Genomic DNA, 23,002 nt, shown 5'->3' on the forward strand with positions numbered 1-23,002 from the left:
TTTTCTATTGCTCATTGAAACAAATTAAGACAGCCACTGATGTAAGACCTCATTGTCACAACAGTAATAACATTCTTTGTTTTAACCTTCTAATACAGAAAGAATGAGTATGAACAAAACACAGTAACTTCTCACTCTCTATCTCAGTGACACTCCTTTGCTCCCTCTCTGTGTCCTCCTTCACTCTCCGGAGATCTTCCAACTCAGCCCGTAAAAACTCGCTGTCACCCAGGGCCTGCTGTTTCAGGTGAGTCTGTTCTGCCAACTCAGCTTCCAACTCACTAACACGACTCCTCAGCGCCTGACACAAGCGATGACTCTAAGGTAAGAAAAAGTCAAAGCATAAGCAGAAAAGACCCACCTGGCAGTCAATGTCCAACTTTTTTGTGCAGATTCCATTCTCTGAACTGTTATGAATTTCCACCTACTAAAATATGCACAATGCAGATGACTTTCAAGACAGTAAATGCTAGTTGTTACTCACTTCAGTCTTAAAAGTGTCCATCTCTTCTCTGAGGGCCCTAATCTCATGGTACAACTGCTCAATTAGTCGATCTCTAGGACAAAAAGAAGGGGACTGAATTAAAAAAAAATATGTATATGGACAAATATGACTTGAAAGAAATGATGTGCATAATTAATTTATTCTAGTAAACGTGACATTCTCCACTCTGAGGTGTAAGACAGAACATCTATAAGCAAATCATGTAGACGTGTGAGCATAGAACACAAGTAGAAGAACATACTTAGTGCGCAGATCTTGTATGGATTGTGGATTATCTGTTATACAACTGGAAGCTAAGCAAGGGAAGGCAGTATGCATAATTTCGACACGCACTGCTCTTAGTGCAGAATGAGTGTGAATGCATGGTTAAGCAGGCAAAAATTGTAAAGGAATACTCCACTGAAAAATAATATTTATTTTATTATTTTAATATTTAAATTATATTGTGGCAACAATTTACAGTTCATGTGTATGTTTTATTTATAATGTTCCCTCGATTTAATTAATTCGTGTGCATATTGTAATTAAAACATTCCTTCAATTTATGTAATTCTTTTCCACAGTTAAATTAAAACATTCCCAAGATTTAGTTAATGTGTGCGCCTGCGCTCTGCATAGCCCTGTTAGGCTAGTTGTTGTGCACGGACAGCTTAATGGATAGAGAAACCGTGATAAAGCTATTTTTTGATTTGGGAATGAGTTATGACAGCATTGCCTTGTGGGCCATCACTCTGAGAAAATGGCAGCTACAATGGATTCTTGAGGCTAATGGGCTCTACCAAAGACACTATATAAAACATCAAAGATGTTTTTCACTTTATTGATAATCAGTTGCAAGGTCTCAGAAGTCTGCACGGCTATCCCTGGATGTATACAAAGTGTATGGAGCCTCTTCAAGGCCTTCTTTTTTTCTATACTAGAGATATTGTTATCCTAAATTTATATTATCCTGTAGAGTGTTTTGGATTAGAAGCGAACTTCCCAAAGTATGTCTTTGCGATTGAGGACATGTGGGTCTTATGGGTCACCAGTACACATACTTGTCAGTATGGAGTAGAACAAACCAAACTTTGAGTCTTGGTGTCCACATGCCAGATCCATGTAAAGCAGTGTTTCTCAACCACTTTGTTGTACAGCTGATGGGTCGTGGGTTGCTGTCATCGGTTAGCAAGTGGAACATGGTGGGTTGCCTTAGCCAGTGTTTCTCTACTGCAGGGTCATAACCCAGGTTGCCACTAGTGGGTCATGGGTTGCCGTTGTTGGTTTGGGATTGGTCACTCAAGTGATTCGTAGTGCTACACAATAAGTTTCCCCATTTCTATGTGAGTTTGTTGCACCAAGGGGGACCCCCAATCATGCTCATTTCACCAAGGGAAGGTTTGCAATTACTGCTAGCACATTGTCAACAAATTTAAAAATGTTAAAACTGGGTCAGGGACCATAATGTTTGAGAAACACTTGTGTAAGGAAGGTGAAGTGGGCCAAATGCATAGGTATTACCCATGTAGAGCAGTGCCAATGAAAGCAAACATTAAAGGGCCCTCTAAGAGTTACAACATATTATTATTATTACTACTTCACAGGGTCTCATAACAAAACATTTATTACAGCAGCTGGTTTTGGCAGTGTGTAGAACATTATTGCCATATTGTTTTCCTATGGTCCTAGACTTTAAGTACAAATTGCCTCAACTTGGTTGGCCATAAATCAGCACACTGAATTACCTTTCTCACAGGTCAATTGACACTTCTTTTGCTCTTTCCATTGTGGCAGGTGGCCAGGGTCCATTCCCGGCCGGGACGCTCCTGCACTCTATATTCAGGGGGAGCAGCTCTGGATGGTGCAGTACCTCCCCCTGGACGCTAGATGGCCGCCCTCCTGGGTTGGAGCGATGCCTCGGTTTCCTGCAGGGCTTCATGGGAATTGGAGTTGGGTGCAGCCCAGTTGGGTCCCGCTGGCACCAACAGGGGGTGCTGCAGCTGGGGCTCCTGAGCCCGTATGGGCAGCGTATTCGCCACACCCAGAAGTGCAGCCGGAACTCGGCGATCAACCACCTGGAGCACTTCCGGGTGAACTATAAAAGGGGCCAGCAGCCACCACACCAGGAGCCAGAATCGGGAGGAGGAGGAGGACGAGGTTGCCTGGGAGGAGTGGTGGAGGAAGTAAAGAGAGCTTTATTTGTGTGTTTTATTTGGTGTTTGTGCTTGGGACTGTGTACTGCCTGTGGGACACAGGGAAGATGTGCGCCCACAGGTGAAGAAAAAAAAAATCTTTTTGTTTATTTTGCGTGTGTCTCCGTATCTAGTCTGTGTCAGGTCAGGCGCCTATATAGCGCCTTTTCACACCATATTTTAGTATACAATAACAAGTGCAGCAGAGCTATGCAGAGTACAGAAAAACAAATGAACTAAATCAAGAGGAATATTTTTATTAAAACTTGTGCACAAATAGAAAAATGTTCCCATGATTTATTATTTTTTTACCCACATCCTCTCTGGTACTCTGTACTTACCCAATGTAATCTGTACCGATGGCCAAGAGAAAAAATCTAATCTCATTTTTCATGCAGAACAGAGGTAACAAAGTTTCTGATATAACAGACATCTATGGTGACCAATGTTGGACAACACCAAACAATATCAAAAAGTCCATGAAAAAAACTCATACTACTCGTGTCACAGAATCCGCATGTCAAGTCATGCTGCTGTATGATCACAACATCCCAAACACATTTTTACCAAATATTGTTAAATAAATTACTTCCAGAAAACACTGTTGTGAACTAAAATGGAACATGCTCAAACACAACCGTGCACTAGAGTTGTGCACCCCTTCTTCCCTACATTCATTGGTCAGGATTCCACACAAGTCCATGCTTGTTTATTGGCTAACATTGGGGTTCACGTGATATCAACGGTGCCAAGTTCCCTGGATTATGAACACATGGCATTGACATGTGAATTCTGTGACAGGAGTAATGTGAGAATTGTTTCATAGAGTTTTTGATACTTGTTGTAGTTGCAAAGTGTTGTTCACCATAAACACCTATTGCGCAACTGCAATAAGTGTAATTACTCCAATCACAGAATTCACATGTCAAGTCATGTGTTCATAATTTTCCACACACATATAATTTTTACTAAAATATTGTTAAATAAACCACCTCCAGAAAACACTTTCGTGAATGAAAATGGAAGATGCTCAGATGTCAACAAGTATTTGAACTGTAAACCCGCCTCCCATCGTTACATTTATATTCATGTCCACCACTTGAGCACCTTGGGATTTTTTTTAACATCAGGCTGTGATACTGAACAAGTAAACTGACCTTCTGCTTCTTGAAGCATTTAGCTCTGCATGAAAACATGAGATTAATTTTTTTTTCTCAGCTAACACTATAAACTACATGTGGTAAGTAACATATAAAAATTATAATTTTTGGATATTGTGTTGCTTAAAGAGATGTTTTAGAAGTTTATGTGCATCTGTTACACAGGCATACAAATAATGGAATTAAGGGGAGAAAAGAAAAGTGGAAATAAGTCAAAATATAAAGAAAGTAGGAATTGAAATATTCATAAAGAGAGAGATAACAAATCTATGAGGTTTAACACAAGATATGAGTATTGTGTAAGGAAGTGGAGAGCTCACTAGAGCAGAATTAGAAACATAATTAATAAATTATAACTTCCACTAAATTAGATACATAATTAATAAATAATAACATCCTTAAGGAAGATCAGCATTATATTTGGAAGGACTGAGAAAGAAGAAAGAGTATTGTATTATTTAATTGTGCTTCTGAAAACAATACAGTCACTGAGAGGTTACTCATTAAACTAAAAGTGTTGCAATTGCATAAAATGTGAAAGATTGCTGCATAACTAGTTGAAAAGCAGATTGCTTTAAGAGATTACTCAGAAGACAGTCTTGAGAGGGCAGATGTCTGCTAATGCTCTCTATTCTTTACTAACATAAATGATTAAAGAAGGATATTGGATCCAAAAAGAAAATGATATCTTTAGACAAAACAGTGGAAAATTACAAAGTAGCTGCTATTGTTCAGAGAGATTCGAACAATGGACTGACACATGACAACCAAGGTTTACTATAACAGATAACTAATGTGTGTGTGTTTTTCCTGACTGTTATATCCAGACTGCCAAACTGCACTTCAGGATTTTTGCTCAGGCTGTTCCTGTAGATGTCCCACATTTAGTAATCGTCAGATAAAGACAGGCCACTAATTAAGCTATTCAGAGCTAATTACTGTAAAAGGTATCACATTAGAAAGTAAGTTTAGTGTGTTTGCCTTGTAGAATGCAAATACTGAAGTGGTCCTGAAATGTAGTCTATATAACCAAATCATTTTGTAAAAAAATATATTGCTCCTACAGTAAAGAAAAGCTTTATACCTTCACAGAAATATAAAAGTTAAGATTTTCAGAATATCTAAAAAGAGACTGCAGCCCTGGAAAGGATGTTCTCATTCTCAAGACCCTCTGAGCATTGCATAATTGCACAGAGAAACCTGGTAGTCTGCGCCAGAGTAGCATTCACAGTACAGATATGGGGTAGTTGACATGTCCTGCATAAGACACCACAGGATAACAGAAATTGAGGAATCGTCAAACACACTTTAAAAATTCCACAGAAATATCTCTTACTAGTCAAAAACTAAGCAAAGCAAAACAATATTTGACAATAGATATGTAATAAGCTTGAGTAACACATAATACTGTAGGAACGCCAAGCACTGAATTGGCAGTTTTCAAACAGAGGTACAACAAAAAAACAAACACTAAAAATCAAAAACGAATTCCGAATTAAATTTAATTTTGCTCAGAAGAAGTACAATAAACTATATGATATTACATGTTATTCTATTAACATATCTTCACAAATCTGAATTAACAATTGTCAACTGTACACAGCTCCACGATATTCTTAATAAATAAATAATTTCTTTGGAACTACTGCTGGAGGACAGAGCAGAACTTTTATTGTAACATTTAAAAAGTGCACTTCTGTGCTGAAACAAAGAGGTTTTACTAAAACAACTCTCATATTACTTTGTTACTGAAAATTGACCTTTGTCTGTTAATGCTTTTGTGTTTGCTTAAGAATTGTCTGAGTGGTTGGATGATTAGTGTAAAAGTGCTGCAGGATTGTAAATCTCACGTATTGCTTGGCTATGCCTGTTTTTGCTGCTATTTATAATGCAGAACTAACACTATAATGCATGAATGGCTTCATAAACTGTGTCTAAGTTATACAAGCATGCTGCGATGTTGGCTCCCAACTATCATGACAGAAGTGTGGGCTAAAGCTGCCAATTTTGGAAACGTCTTTAGTTTTATGAAATGTGGATAATGGCAATGAGCTTAATAAGAAGAGTTAAAGAGCTGATCAAGTAGAAGAAGAATGGGAGGACAATGTCACAGAGAGAGACACGTCAGAGAAAGAGATACCAGTTCATCTGGACGCTGGAGAACACAATTCACGTATCAGCCCGACTGCTAAATCTAAAAGCTTCTTAGGCCAACATCATCTTGACACACTGCCGATAATCTTCAGTAAGCTTTCTAGTATTAAATACATACATACAGTATATAAACATTTTATATATATATATATATATATTATACAGTAGAGTCTTGCTTATCCAACCTTCGCTTATCCAACATTCTGTATTATCTGACGTCCCACCGCAAAAAAAAACAAAAAAAAAAAAAACGCATCAATTGGCAACAAGAACTGCAAGTTGCGAGCGTGAGCGTAGTCTATTTTTTGTTGCTAAGTTCATTTTTTCAGATAAACTTTTCTGTTTTGTTGTAAAACATGATTACAGTGGATTATATGGCTGGCCCTCTCTGGCGTGCGTGTCTCTCACGCGTGCGTGTGTGTGTGTGTGTGTGTGCATCTCTCTCGTGCGCGCGTGTGTGTGTGTGTGTGTGCTTACGTCTCTCTCGTGCGTGCGCGTGTGTGTGTGTGTCTCTCTCGTGCGCGCATGCATGCGTGCGTCTCTCTCGCGTGTGTGTGTGTGTGTGTGTGCATGCGTGCGTGCGTGCGTACGTGTGTGTGTGTGAGTGCGCATGTGCATGTGTCTCTCTCGTGTCTGTGTCTGTGTCTGTCTCTCTCTCGCGTGTATGTGTCTGTCTGTGTCTCTCTCTCGCGCGCTCTCTCTAATGCTGCACAGGGAATGCACAGGGAGAGACTGAACACGTGCGGAAATCATCAGCGCGCACAAACCGAAAGGGAAACTGGCTTGTTCCTATACCGAGTGTGTGGTCATGCACAGAGGCAAAAGTTTGGCAAACTTTTTGGTCATAACCCAATTTGTACGTGTTCAGAGATGTTCATGAACTGAGGTTCCACTGTATTAGGCTCGTAATGTGTAAAATTATAACATAGTTTGACGTTTAATAGGCTTTTTCTTAACACCTCCCATTATCCGACATTTTCGCTTATCCAATGTTCTGCCGGCCTGTTTATGTGAGATAAGCGAGACTCTACTGTATATTATTATATATATATATATATGGCCCTAATTAATAGAAACAATTATTTTGTTGGCTCATTATCTAAAATGTAGGATAATGGTCATAATAGTTAAATACATGTGTCAGCGCTTACATGTGCCTATCCAATTAACTGAGATGAAATGCTGCAAATAAATAATTGTTAAGAATGCTATTGGAAACAGAGGACATACCAACCACTTAATGGTAAGGCATGTAGAAAGCCAAATTAAAAAAAAATCCAGGCTTCAACTCTGAATGAACGAAGATGAGAACACAAAGGATTACTGAAACCAATGAAAGACTTTTTTTAGAATTCATAAACTCATGAGACATTAGCAAAGCAACGTCAAGTGGCTCTACATGCATGAACTACTCCAAGATGTTAAAACAGTACAGGAAGTGCTGAATGAGCTTAAGTCTCTTGTTTGAAGCAAAAAGAAAAAAAAAAATCTACTGTTGCCAAAGACCTGAAAGCATAAGATAAAATAGGAAGTTGAATCTGCATTCAATAAACAGATGAATGCTGGTAAGTGACATATTAGTCATGCATAGTTAAGCCTTAACCATGCACTTAAACCGAAAAACAGTAAGATGGGCTCACTTGTCATCTCGGTATGTGCCATTCTGACCGGTGAAGTTAAACGGGTCACTGGCTGAGGAGCTTCCAAAGACATCATCAAACTTGTTTTCAAAAGAACTCTGAGGAAATAAAAGAACAAATCTGTATTTGATCCTCTCAGTCATGTACTGTGTTACATGTTTGATTTCTAGATACACTGAACATCTCTTATTAAAAGAAGAATTGCAAAACACATTTGAAAGAATAATAGTGAAATCTGCTACAAATGATCAACTAAATGACATAAATTTACATTACACCAGTTGTGAAAGAAAACAATGGCAGTCCTTACCATTTGTGAGGCCGAATCCGTATCAATTAGGTCTTCTGTCTCCAATACAGGATCATTATCTGGGGATGACTCTTCCAGAGGAATAACCACCACTGGGCTGATGTGCTCAGAGAGTGCTGAGGCACGTAAAAAGTTTGGAGGGCTCTGCCAAATACAAAAGACAGGCATTCTGAACATCTGAAACAAACTTTGGACATTAAACAAGCAGGCATGGCAAAGCATCAAGGCATATCTAGGTACAAGAATTAAATGGCTGTACAGCTATATTGCTTCTAAGATTGTTTTCTAAAGATACAAATCTGTCATATACCATCGAAACAATCCCAGAGTTGCTCTGTATCTGCAACAATATGCAAGTAAGGCACATGGAGAACAAGAAGAGACCATGTTTTATAGGAATGTACTGTATAGCACACATTATGAATTTCACTCTGTGACAAATGGAAGTTGATAAAAGTTTCTACTGAAGAAAGGTGTAGTTAAGGTGAGCAGGCTGGGGTTCAGAGAATGAAGAAAATAACACTTGAAATATATGGGCAAAAGTGAGGTGTTCAACCTTTTATTTTATAGTATAGTTTAAGCTACATCTGCACTGAACTGACTGAAACACTGGAACACAATCATGACACTAAGTATGACATACACACACAGTCTATAACAACAAAAGACAGTAAAACAAAAAAGTAGTGTTTCAGTTCGGAAACTGCTCATGAAAAACCAGTCGATGTCTACAAATGAATTACATGTATGTATATCTGCTGTGCTAATGGGCAGCGAATTAAGCAGACAACAAAAAGTCAATAACTGGTCTGGGTAAGATAAATGAGAGACCATCCAAATAAATGTTTTTTTTCTACATGGATTACCATTCAGCACAAGCAACTATGAAACTCCATTCACACTGTCTATGATGATGTCAGCCATTTATTAGTAACCACTGACACCTTGTGAAGTGGTATTAGGTCATCTTCAATGGTAAGTCATATGCCAAGAAGCAACTGTCATCCATTATGTGACATGGTATTAAAACAGTAGAACATCAGAAAAAGCCATTCAACAATCTCACCCATCCTATTCTCTAGATTGTCAAAAATATAGATCAGAAGGTTCTTAAAGTCCTGCTCTCCACCACACTACTTCGTAATTTTTTACATGAGTCTATGGTCCTTTGTATGAAGAAAAGACTTCTACCATTTGTGTGAAATCTGAGCTTAAAAAGTGTCCAACTTTGTCCCTGCATTCTTGTTCCAAAATTTATTTTAATGTAACAGATTGAGATCCACTATTCTAACTCCCTTTCATCGTTTTAAACACTTCAATCACTCTTCACAGCTCATACCTCTCCATCTGGAATCAGCCTAGTTGCTCCTCTCTGAACTTTCTCTAATGCTGCTATGTCTTTTTGTAACACGGAGACTAAAACTGTGCACAGTACTCCAGGCGAGGCCTCACTAGTGTGTTAAACAACTTAAGCATAACTTCCTTTGATTTTTACTCCACATCTTGTGCTATATAACCTAACATCTTATTAGTCTCCTTGATCACTTCTGTACATTGACTGGACATCAGACAGTTACGAGTCTCCTAAGACTCCTAAGTCCTTCTCATAAGGGGTACTTTCACATTTTAGACCTCCAATTGTGAATTCCAATCTTTCTACTTCCAGTGTAAATATCTTGCATTAACTTAACATTCATTTCACCTGCCACAGATTTGCCTAAGCCTGTGTTCTGTCAAAGTCCCTCTGTAACAGATAAGCTGATTCTACATTATTTGCTCTTCCACCTAGTTTGATATAATCTGCCAACATAAACAGCTTATTCATTATATTCTTGTCCAGATTGTTTATGAATATTCAAAAGAGCACCAGCCTCAGCAATGACTCCCGAAGGACACCATTTTTTACCTCATCTAATTCCGAATAAATCTTTGCTTCCATGTGTGGCCTGCCACATGATATATTTAAAGAAGACAAGGATTTCACAAATACTCCTGTCATCTCCATGGAATGGCTGCATGCAATAAATTGAGCAAATGTTTTAAGCAAGGAGATTTTAAGACTGAGAAATACATTAAGACTGTTTAGTATTTGCTGTATAATCACTATATACTGCTAATTAATACATAATTTTGTTTGCTTGCCTGTTTTGGTGGAAGTGGTTAGTACAAGATTTGTATTACTCCAAAGACTCAGATCAAACGCCATAAAAGAAGTAGACATAAAGTTGCACAAGTCACTAGATAGCCAAAACTGTATTTTCACTGATAACAAGAAACATCATAAAAGGATATATAGACATCCTAAATGTTTATTCATAACACAGAATAAACAATGGTGAATTGAGAAAGATTTGCTTCAAGCATAAATGACGAACTCATTTTTTTTTTTTTTTTAATCAGTTCCCATAAACACTAAAACTCACTACTGCTTACCTTTAGGCATATAAACTGTCAAATCTACACTCTTCTCCCTTAAGATTCATATTTGGCAATAAACACACATTTTCAACAACAAACCATATTTCAGATTGTAAACATCAATACAAGTCACACACATTTTTGATAAAATGTGAATAAGATCTCAACTTAATCATTCTCAATTTTAGCATCTATACACTGTATATGAAAACTTAGCACAATGAGAAAGTCGCAAAATCAACAGAATGTTCAAATAAATTATAGAAAAAAACCCAAACCAAATCTGTTAAGTAGTTCTCTCATGAAAAACGGGTCTAAAAAACTATAAGAAATTTTGCACTTGGACCACAAAATTTTTAAAACCGTTTCTTAGCGAGCACCTATGGGCCAAAGGTAACCTACATTCCAAATTTCAAGTCCCAAGTCCACATGGTTCGGGAGATTTCGTGATGGTCTTAATTGAAAGTTTATGACCCGATATGTTCTTGAAATTCAAAAACTTTTAGGTAGCAGTAACCTGAAAGCTGTGACCTGTGGTTTTGTGTTTACAGCAAAGTGGTTGAGAAATTGAAGTGATAACCACCATAATAGCATATGCTGAGCTACAAGCACATCACAGAAGACAAATAAGTGACGAAGTACAACAAAAAGTAAGATGACAAGAACTTGAAACACACAGACAAGCAAGAAGTAATTTTCAACATAAAATTTTAAGGTAGCGACAACGTGATGGCCATAAAGGGAGACAAAGTGACATGTGGTCATTTGTTTATGAGAAAGTGATCGAGAATCCAAGTGATAACCACCATAAAAGAAAGAAAAACAGGAGTAGCAAAATCTGCTGAGTGTCAAGTACATCACAGAAGACAATTAAGTGATAAAGACCTAGAAAAAATGGGCAGTCGAGACACTGATACACATAGACAAACAAGAAGTAATTCTAAATAAAGCTTGATATCTTCTTAAAATTTACATAAAACTAGGTTGTGGAAATCTGGTGGCCACTTTACTGGTAGCCAGAAAAGTTTAATATTGTAAAACCACAGTGTCCGCAGGCACATCTAATGTTAATTCCAAATGACACAGTACATATCAGACTTTATTAAACATCGATAAAGAACAGCAAAGTTACCTGTGGTCATTTGTTTACGGCAAAGTGAAAGCAAAACAGAGTTATAGCCACAGTAATGGCAGAAAGGAAAAGAAGACCAGTGACATTAATGATGCAGAAGGCAATTAAGTGAACAAGATGGAGAAAGAAAAAGAAGACAAGACACTGAACCACACTGACAAGCAGGAAGTAATCTTGAATGTACAGAAATTGAGCAGCACACAAACACAGGCAGGTATGACAAAGTCTAGGATACACAATTCAACACTCCAGAGTCTGAAATGCACAGAGTTAATAGTCATAACTATTGATTTTTATCTTTACATCAATGTTTCTTTGAAGACCACTACTTAGCAAAGATATATTAGTGATGTGATCAATGTTAAGTTGTATTTTTTAATGTTGAAAACAAAAGAACGCGTTGCCAAAATGCAAACGTTCTTCTTACTCTAGATGATACAACAGAAAAAATAAAATACATTATGACTTAAACTTGGCCAAAGAGTTTACTGTTGTTTATATCTAGTTTCTTATTTCACGATCGTATGACTTCTAGAGGAACTGAAAGAAATAACTATTTTCAAAACATAAGAAGTATCAACAACTCCTTATCTTTAAGTTTATTTTAGGATTGTGCGCCTGTTTGTTTTATTCATTTTTTGAAACTTAAAAAGCAGATGCTTTACTATTTCTACTTCTTTTAGCTATGATAAAGCACAATTCATGATGAAATTGTGAGATGACAAAGCAGAGTGTGGCAGGGTGCAGGGTAAGTCATGCACAAATAATGTTGAGATGAACTCTCACCCTCCCTGCAAGAAAGTACATGGGTTGATAAAACTGCTGCTTGCTTTGCAGTACTTCCAAAACATTTTTCTGCTGTGCATATTTAGCTGTGAGGTCCTCAGACTCTTCTGGCCAGTGTTCTACACAGCACATGTGGGACTTTCAGGGACTTCAATTTCATGTGCCCCACAACTTGAAGCAATGCCATTAACACTTGTAAAGTTGTAGTTTTGAAATCACTTTGTAATGTGTCACTTGTTTAAAACTGCAGTGTTCATGTCAAACTGGACCCCTTTTTCTGGATGTAGTTTTTCTTTCAGAGTGTACAGTATGTGCATATAGTTGATTTATGGTTAATTTGCATAAGTCTGGACCCTCATGTATTTCAAGAAAAAACTACACCGACACCTATACTTAGGTGGAAAGTATAAAAAAAATGTCACAAAAATAACCATCTCAACTAAACTTTTGTAAGTGCCATGGTGGACAGACTGGCATCCTGACTGAGATGGAAAGTGAATCCTTGTCCAGCTGGGAAGCATTAATGGAAGGACAATGTGACAGGAATAATATCCAAGTTGGGAGGAAAGATTAATAGATGGACCGGGACAGGTTGTTTGTCAAGAGAGTTCCAACTCCAGTACAATAGATGGCAGTGCTCCTCTGGCATGGACCCAGTATTGACACCCGCAGGGATCCATGGCATTCATAGTCCCAAGGATCACCAAGCCCCCAAACCCCAGACACAACCATACCAAGACAATCCCAGGTGCAATTAAAAGTTTTTTTTTTTTACTCATAAAATAACTTTTCCAAACTCCACACCACAATCTTCAATCCACAATAGCTCCTTCTACTCCTCCAGTTGAGCTTCACCCTCTGCCTCCCAACTCTGACTCACCTAGATGTGGTCGAGTGGCTTCTTCTATGTTGGACCTGGGAGTACTTCCGGTACCATAGCACTGAATGGTGGAAGCCCCATGAAATATGGAGTTCTTTTCCCTGCAGTACCCTTTGGCAACACCAAAGACCCCAACAGAGTTTTCCCTCAGGACAATGAATCCCATGGATCCCTGCATGTGTCTATACTGGCCACACCAGAGAAGCACTGTCATCTATCGTACTGGGAAAGGGACTATCCTTGATAAACAACCTCTCCCAGTCCACCCATTAATTCTTAACCCCTACTAGGATAATAATCAGGTGTCATCCCAGTCCTCTCTCACATTGTCCCTCCATGTAGGCCAGACAAGGACTCACCTTCCATCCCAGTTGGGATGCCTGTCCATCCACCATGGCACTTACACCATCTTATTGACAAGCTCAGCCCATGGCTGTATCACATATATGCATCTAAATCACATTTTTGCAATATAACATCACAACCTTTATCTTCCTCTGATGTTTATCCAAACAACACTCTTTTATTAAGGGGTAAAGGAAGGACTTCAAGAGTAAGAATGAAAACATGTAAAGTAAATATCACCTTTATTATACAAAATGAAATGCAAGAGCTTTGATCATTATAAGGTACAATTATTATTTAATTACACCGTTCCAACTACAGTATAAAATTTCACTTTTGATTACATGTAATTTATACAAAGAACATTTATAGGCATGTTTACAGGAGATAGTGAAGAGACTACATGATGGCAGACTTTATCATGGGACATTTTGTGGTTTGAAGCACTATTTATGAAGTATGATATGATAAACAGAAAATGTGACAGTATGGACAGAAGTAATATGTCATTTAACTATAAATATCAACTTTAAGAAACTGAAATTTTAAATTTCCCTTTGCTTTCCAGATGAGAAATGAAGAGGAAGCTATCATAAATGCAGCCAAATAGAGAGAATTAGTAATCAGGTTCTAATTCATGCTTACTTACAGTATATGCTGAAGTAGATTCACGAATAGCATGGAGAAGGTCTAAGTGCATCCAGTGTGGAAACATGTAGTACCTGGTATTGCAGGATGAGCTCAGACTGCTCAGAAAGCAGGCTGCAGCTATCAGTACAATAAATAAATTGTAATATCTGGAAATGGACATGCAAAAAAGTGAAAGCAATGCCTATTTGCTATTAGTTTACTGTGATCCATAATGCCCGCCAAGTAGTCAGCAGTGTAAATTGTGTATCAATTGCAACACTACTGGCGGGAATAGAAGTAGATGATGAGTTGTGCAAGGAAAAACTTTAATTAAAAAGAGAAAAAAAGCTTGGATTGTAATCTTGCTTCTGAAGTAATGGCACTAAGAAATGGTGGAGATAACTTCAATCCTGAGGTAGCACCATACAAGAGGCTGCATATTTTAAGATCTTACTTATCTTAATACAAAATTTAATTTTATAACTCTCCAAGGCTGACATTGTCCTTTACCTGTATGATATTTAGCTAATTCTAATTCAACTGAATTAAAGAGGGTAGGCAGAGGAGCACCAACATGATATCTTCTGTGATGTTGCCATTCACCACTACATGCAGATTCGATACATTCAAATAGTAAGATAATTACACTGCACAAACGATGTAATATACTGTACCACCTTCCTATAGCACACCAAGGCCCTTCATAGATATTGTACATACAATAAAGTGACTTACTCAGGTCAGTGATTGGGATTAAGATGGCACCTTCATAGTTTAGTTATCCACCATCTTAGCTACTAGGCCACACTGTCTACCAGCAGCACATTTACTGGTATAAATACAATCTGAGGTGCTTCAACTTGCCATGCCTCAGAGGAGGTATGAGAAAATTAGTATGACAGTTCTTAAAAAAATGTACCAGTAGCACTGCTCACTAAGTGTCATGTATGACTGTGCCTTGTATACCATTAAAGTACATGCATTTGAGCATAAAAATATTTTCCCTATATTCACTCTATCACACGCTTTCAAAACAATTAAAACAATAATGAAGATGCACACAATAAAACAGGAGACTGTTTGCTGGAGCCTAAGCTCAGAGGAACAGCCTATGTTATTCACTAGAGATTTCAATGCAATTAAATTTAATTTCTGTAGCGAAAATACAAGGCCAGGGGACAATTTAAAAAATAAAAGAAAAAAAAGCAGCATGACTGTGCCTCCGGGGAAGAAGCATGGACAAGCAAGGTTGCATAATAGCTTTTAAAAGCGGGCCTGTGCAGCCTCTGCATGAAATATTTAGCTCAGTATAAGTTGCCAAGAACCAAGAATGAGATTAATGGTGGAGCTGATGGGAGAGATGATAATCAGCAGCTGTGGGAAAGAAAAGCTGCTGAGGGCATGACGGAGCCAAAAGAGAGGCTGAGGTAGAGGGTCGAAGAGTTAACAGGCTAAAATCAAAGGGATCTGCAGTGGAGTGTGAAGAGAAGAGATTTTCTGAAAGGGACCGTGAGATTGAGATGTGGTCAAAATAACAAGCTGGGTTCAAATACCAAAAAGTCTAGTCAGTTATTTACCAATCTTAATCACTAACCAAAAATCACAGTTCAAAAAACAAGAAGTAGAGGATCACAAAGCCAATAGTACAGAAACAAAAATAATGGTATGAAAAGGGTTTAGTTTATCTAATCTCAGATAAAATGGGTTTAGATAAATTTAAATAAGTTTAGACATGACCATTGGTCACATTATGATATGAAGGGTCACGCTTTCCCGAAGATAGCATAGGGAAGCATAGCAGTCAGAAAATGGTGTCCATGAAAAAACAAAACAGCATCACAATGTAATGAAAAAAAAAACAAACATCCAATCTCAAATAAAGTGGGTTCATACATAGCGATGTAAAGGCCACTGCACATCATGACGTCAGGGGTCACACTCTCCTGAAGGTAGGGAAGGAAAGCATCGCACTCAGAAAATGGCAGTGTCTGCTCAAAACCAAAAGAGCATCATGATGTAACAAAAACAAAAAATAAACACTCAATCGAAGAGATATAAAAATGAAACAATCTCAGAAATGAAAACTACAGGGTTAAAACAAAATCATGGAAGGGATATAAATAATGTCTCTGAAGACTTTAGGAAAGGAATAATAAATTTAAAAAATCATAAATCATGACAGGAGAAGCCTACAGTTGTATAGGTCCTGGGAAGAAGAAGAATGTATGAGGAACAATAAAGGAGAAGCTGGTGAGGGAGCTGTAGTCGGACACTCCAGTGAGTACCCCGTACAGTGATTTGTTCATATTTGCAAGGCCTATTTGTCCTTCAGCTAAAAAGTGAGGAGTAAAATTGTTTTGAACAAGATTGCATATTTTGACTAACAGACTGAAAGCCAGACCTGAATGTAATTTTCATTTTATTTATAAAGTGCAGGAATCTTCAAGGGAGACCATCAACAGGCAAAACATAAATTAGTGCCTCAGGGGCAGAACCTGACCTTGCTGCTGAAGGACAGATCTAACACTGCTTCCAACAATAGCCTTCCGTTCCAGACAATGCTTTATATAATAAATGTATGCATGCAACTATGAAAACTGGTTTTAACAGCAGTAAATAAACATTATGAAGTGTTAAGATTACAGAAAGAACCCTTCTGGGTAGTGAAATGATCATGTTTAAATGTATCCTTGCAAGATCAATAAAAAAGGCCACAACACAGAAAAGTCTTAACACTTTTTGGAATGCAGACGAGAAACACTGACTAATAAGGTAGCTCAAGTGAAAACAAGACTCCAATGAGGAACAAAAAAAAATCCCTCTTAATGTGGAGCTTCTTTTAGCTGCCAACGTGAGAAAAGGTACTGACTTACAAGCCCATGCTTGTCCTAGCTGAATTCATTAACAGCTTTGTGAAAAGGTTTTATTACCACTGGATTTTCTTCTCCTGCATCAGCACCCAATCTTCAAAGTAAAATCCATTTCCTGATTCTTTGTGTGTTTTGTCCCAGCCAGCTTCACTACCCTGTGTTATACCATAATCTGCTTTCCAGTAGTTCCTCCATTACTACCAACTGGTTCTCTCCCTGGTCAGTAATTTGTGCCAACAATTGTCTCACTCTGAAGTGCTCATTGTATTCTGCCAGTGTTGCCTGTCTTTTTACTACCTGAATACTTCTTTGTTTGTTGTTATCCATTAAGGAAGTTTAGAACCTTTCCTTATTTCTATAGCTGCAGCACTCTCCATTTTTCTGGGAGTGGTTTCAGGTTTTATTTTTTTTGACATAAACAAAAAAGCACAGAAGTTCCACTTACATCAGGAAGCTGTGGAATCTGAATTAGCCTCTTGAAATACTGCAGATTGCTTGATCGATAAAACAGATCTTTCAGCCTATAAAAAAAAAATAATGGCAGTCAACACATCAACACATCCTGCTGTAGGTTCAAGTAATGCTTTCTCATTTCCTGCCTCTTGGTACCAAAGGGCATGTCAAAGGAGGTACTGTATTTGTGGACTCTTATCAAGAGACCAATGTGCCTAAATGCTGCTATTACTCATCCAAAAGAAATCAAAAAACTTGCTTAGCAAAATAATTACATGGAAGAAATCTAAATAAACACAATTTGTCAATAAAATAACTGAAGAGGCCAACTGTAGGGTGTGTGTGATATGGGTCCTTTTAGGTTCTGTTCGCTAAACACTGTCATCAATACAAGGCTCTCCCACTCCAGGGGTGGTGGAACCTGAATATAGTGGTGTCCGTTTCCATTAGGCTGCATAGATTTCATGGCATGCTATCCAAGACAAATGTCCCTGCTGCTTACTTTTTGAATTGCTCCAGAAAACGGTCACGGTGACCCTGCAGGGTATCAGCTGGTAGACCTAAGAACAACAAATAATCCCATTAGTATCCAGTAAGATAAACAGCAATGCCACCGACTACATATAAACCAAACACCCTTGGAACAGCACAACACTTCAGTACATTTCTGCTTTTAATTTTTGCCAATGATTTTAAATACAGGAATGCTCATTAAAGGAAAAAAAGGTGAAAAAAACTTCACATAAATGGAATCAAGATATACAACTGGAAACCTGGATACTTTGCCAATTTCTGTCTCTGCAAAAGTCTGTCCTTGGAGAAAATATGAGCATTAGACAAAGCCTGACCATTTATGGCAACCAAGTCCTCTCACCTCTCCACTTTCTAATCTGTTTATCCAGTTCAGGGTTGTAGAAAACTGGTACCTATCCTGATAGCACTATACACAAAGAATGAACCAGGCCTGGATAGTGCACTGATCCATCACCGTGCCCAGCCGTACATGCTCCCACATTCATTAGTGGACCAATTCAGAGTCACCAGTTAATCAAAGTCATATATCTTGGTCGGTGGAGCAACATAATGGTAATAATATTATTGTGGGTGTATTAGCCAATTGGATTTACTCACAGGAATGCAGTTTGAAGAGCAGTTTGACAGTGTAGTCATACAGATGGCTGCAATCCAAAATGACCTGAATGAGCGGGGCCAGTCGACACTGTCCAGCTGCCGTGACAGAAACTGATCGAGACATGTCCAGAGAGCTAAAAACTGTAAAATAAATAAGCACAGCAAATAAGCAATAGGAACACATTTTTGATATATGTATAACATTGTTACAGGACACTGATATGTCCTGGAGCAATACGGCTATATTTCGATAGATACTTGCACTTTACTCTAAACACACACCACACCAGAATGACTATAAAGCAAGAAAATTAAAAAGAAAGAAAAAGCTTCTGACTTAGCTGTCACAGTCAAACTGGTTTGTACTATGGTTTTCCCAGAATAGACGAAATTAAGGTGCAGACTTATGCAATGTGGTGTTAATTTGTCTGTATTATGAGTTTCAAAAAGTGGCTCCTCCTCACCTGCAAGAAAAAGGTTCAGCTCGCATTCTAAATAGTCAAACATCTCCACGGTCATTTGGAAGCTGAAAAGAATAAAGATGGGAAAGAATTGATTTAAAGCAGTACGTACTAAGCTCTGCTAGGCAAGGAAGTGACCTGCGCTCAGGTTCTGAGGTTCGGGTTCTAAGCACTCACAAGTTATTTACATCATTCTCTCCAGCCTCATCCAGTTGCCGGTCAGTCATCTGTAGGTTGCCAGGGAAGTGTGGGTTCTGAAATTAACAAAGTTGTAATACAAAATATGGAATCAATTTGGTTACACTAAGAATGAATAACTTGAATGTCTTGTAATAACCTAAAATTTGTATAAGCAAACACATAGTAATAGATATAAGAAGTAAACCACCCCTACTCTTGCAGTTTCTACTTAACTCTGCTCTTAATCTCGATTTTTAATGCAAATAGTAATTTATATTACAGACAACTGAGTAGCAAGTTTGAAAAGCTAACCTACCTTCTGACTTCCATTGTTTTTGCTACAATATAACTTTTGTCATCTTAAGCAAGACAAAGTCCAAAAGGACAACTTGTTTATTTTGTAGTATTGTTGTCAGTATACTTGAGAATTCATTTTTCAGATATAAAATCTGAATTTAATGAATGTAAATGTTGCTTGTTATAGGCTGCAGCTGGTGCCTGTACATTGAGCACCATTGATTACAGACGCCACACAGTAGGATCAACTGAACAAATGAGGAAAAATATTTTAATATCAGCCACCAACTTGTGGTTACATTAAAGCAGAGTGCAATGCCCTGGAGGTGTGGACTGAAAAGTGATATCACTCCATGACTACTTCAGAACTAAACTGAAGAGCTGTTTCACAGAAATCAAAGCGGGAGACATTTTCCCTATGTTCCACTGTAAGCACAAAGTGAGAATGGTTAACCTTCTTCTGTACCTCCTAAGTGATATTCTTTGGACATTTGGGAGCATATCAAACCAAAGCATGCTTCCACATTCTCCAACACAACATTAGCATGCCATCTTCCCTCACCATAACAGTCAAACATTACAGCTAAAAGATCATAAAAAATTATCCTAGGTGGTCCCATCTGAAGAATTTAAGAAAAAAAAGAAGTGTTATGTTTGGGCTTATAGTAACAAGGTGAATGGCACAGGCTTATAGTGAACTCACCTTTGTGTGAAACTCCATTTTTGTGATGAGTAGTTTGAGGTAGATGCTGCACAGCCTGCCATAGCCTTCACTCAAATGACCCTATGCAAAACATATGAAGAAATAACGTTGGATCTTGTCAGTACTTGGAGTGGATTGGTGATCACCAGTACACAGTACTGGTACCTCTTCCACTTTATAAACATTTAGTATCAGGCACCTTCACTCTTTGCTCGACTGTCATATCGTAATGACACAACAATACAGATTCCACCATGCCGGCATGTTGTCTTACAGTACCAGTGCGTACTGGCACATCTTCATGAATCTTCACAGAGAATGAATCATTTGATTGTAACACCATCAGAGTACCGACAGTAATTTGGTTCCACTTCAAGCACCGAGTCTTGTGAACAATTGTCAAAACTTTGCCAACCTGAATAGCTGTCTAAACTACCCACTGCCAAGTAAGAGCAAGGTGTCCTACTCACTTTCATTTACTTTGGTAACAATTTAGTTTAAGTATTGCAAATATTTACTCTTATGTAGCAAGATCTTAAACACTTTTTCAGGTCTTTATAACACTTACAATACATCAGCAAAGTGTTTATTCATCTCTGCAATGTGACCTACTAGCAAAACTTCACTTTGGAGTGGTCCGAGATGACTTAGCTGAGATACATTTCTTTTTATATTACATATTTAGTATATGGCTTGTGAATCCTTCATATTAATAAGTTATTTTGCCATCATGTGAATAAGCCACACTGCGCACACAGCTGATTAACCTATTTACTGATGTTTTATAAGTGTTATGAAGACCAAAATGAAGCCTTTGTTGAGGTCTTCTTCATAAAAGTAAATGAGTAATAGACACATTTTTGCAGTGTTACTTTACTTTTTATTAATGATCTATATTACTCAATTAAAGGCAATTTAAGTTAAATATAATGGAAAAAACTAGATAACAAAAATAAGTCAATAATTCAAACAGACCACCACGGACCAGCCCCTCTCCAGTGTCCGAACAAGTCAGCTAGTTATCTTGATAGCACGGTGCATTCTAGTAACATCTGAAACCCCAGATGATTGATAGATTGATAGACTGACTTTATTTGTCCCCCGGGCAAAAATTTGGCTTTATACAGTTCATTCACGGTTCTTTAGATATACAGGAATTCTTTGATTTAATGAATTAAAAGGACAGAATAGGTGTCCTATAATGACAAACACTGCATATTAATTTACAGTTAATTTTGCAGTAATCCTTGTGGACCATAATTTCCATTAATATTATTGTTTATAGGTTGAATTCAACATATGAAATAATGCAAAGCTCATTAAGACACTGCAGAAAAAAATAATAATTTGGTGCAAAGCAAAACCAAAATTAACTACTCATGCTGACTATGGTTGAAAGAATACTGTATTAAGATGATTTACAATATCTAGAATACAGAGCTGTGGATATTAAATATCAAAACAAAGTTTGACAAACAAAATTCAACAAATTTCAAGTACCTCCCTATGACAGATTTAAAATTCATAGATCAGCATTACAAAGGGTAAAAATACACTTTAGATTATGTCAATCTCTGCAGTTTGGGGAAGTGTAAAACAAAGTATTCATCTGTACACACGGGTTTTAAAAATTCTTTGTCCTTCTAAGAGTTAAATCACAAGGTATTTCACATATTTTACAACACTCATTCAGTTGATAAAACAAAAATGAACAACAGGACCGGGCTAAATGAACAAGGACTACAGCCAACACCCAGCCCAACAAGCTCCAGATTATCACTTGTGATATCCCATTAAATCAAGGATTCACTGTATGATCAAGATCATTTATATTTTGGTATGTTCAGCATTAAAATGTTCTAACATCTCACTCGAAAATGCATCAGATCGATCAACTAGAGGTATCATAATGCTGAAAATCTTGAAACCTAACTATAAACCATCTTACTGACCAAAAGAACCCTGGAAGGAGATGAGAGCGAACAAAACATCATAAACAAAACAAGGCCATAGGTTTCTTACCCACATTCTGCTCATATCACTCAGATCTGCTTTGTTTCGTAAAGAATCTTTCAGGACCTAGGTGAGTAACAAAATAAAAAGACACAAACTTAGTGTCAAATAGGTGACTACCTTTACAGTGTGAATGAAGTATGAGGAATTAACAGTTAATGATTGATCCCCAGGAATCATGAACACCACAGTTAACAGAGACGAAGAGACCCTGCAAAGATAAGGACTAAAGTGCAGTACAAATGAGTAGCAAAAAGCTATGACAGGTTCAGTAACACAGCCTGGTATACCAGAAATAAACAAGGCAACTTACACTGGGGTGCCCATCTCGTAGCAGTTTATGAAAAACATGGCAGAACTTCCAGCACAGCACGGCATTACTGGAGAGAGGAAGACGGTTGACAGCAGCCCAGAATGTCTGAGCACCTTTCTCATGGTGTGTCCCAAGGATGCAGGGTAGAGGCCAAAGAGTTAAGGCGCATATTGGGTCAGATTTGGTCAGAATTATAGATTATGCAGTTTAGTGAAAAGTCCTGAAAGATGAATGGGCGGACAGTAGACAAAATACCAGGAGGATGCTCAACAGCAATGCCAAATCAGAAGATAAATAAGCCCACATTTTACTCCTGCTTGCTTTCATAATTTACCACTAGATGATCAAAAAAATTTAAACTCTCCCCTACAGGTCTGTAGCACACATATTCATACAAGACAATTTAACACCTCAAAGTCACTTTAGGGTCTTATCTTGTTTTGTTTTTTG

At 37.7% G+C, this 23,002-nt stretch overlaps 1 protein-coding gene across 2 annotated transcripts in view; it reads right to left on the bottom strand.

Moving 5' to 3' along the window:
• The window catches only part of hip1 (huntingtin interacting protein 1), a 76,207-nt gene that overhangs the window by 28,953 nt on the left and 24,252 nt on the right, over window positions 1-23,002 (bottom strand). For both annotated transcript variants that reach the window (XM_028806936.2, XM_028806937.2), the window contains exons 3-14: window positions 22,553-22,695; window positions 22,249-22,305; window positions 20,227-20,307; window positions 19,224-19,300; window positions 19,050-19,111; window positions 18,586-18,726; window positions 17,957-18,014; window positions 17,447-17,522; window positions 7,941-8,084; window positions 7,631-7,728; window positions 485-557; window positions 136-319 (exon numbers count right to left, since the gene is read on the bottom strand). In XM_028806936.2, coding sequence (XP_028662769.2) covers window positions 136-319; window positions 485-557; window positions 7,631-7,728; window positions 7,941-8,084; window positions 17,447-17,522; window positions 17,957-18,014; window positions 18,586-18,726; window positions 19,050-19,111; window positions 19,224-19,300; window positions 20,227-20,307; window positions 22,249-22,305; window positions 22,553-22,695 — 1,194 coding nt within the window. The remainder of the gene's footprint in view (window positions 1-135; window positions 320-484; window positions 558-7,630; window positions 7,729-7,940; window positions 8,085-17,446; window positions 17,523-17,956; window positions 18,015-18,585; window positions 18,727-19,049; window positions 19,112-19,223; window positions 19,301-20,226; window positions 20,308-22,248; window positions 22,306-22,552; window positions 22,696-23,002) is intronic.

This window comes from Erpetoichthys calabaricus, chromosome 8 (genome assembly GCF_900747795.2).
Source record: "Erpetoichthys calabaricus chromosome 8, fErpCal1.3, whole genome shotgun sequence".
Lineage (NCBI taxonomy): Eukaryota > Metazoa > Chordata > Cladistia > Polypteriformes > Polypteridae > Erpetoichthys > Erpetoichthys calabaricus.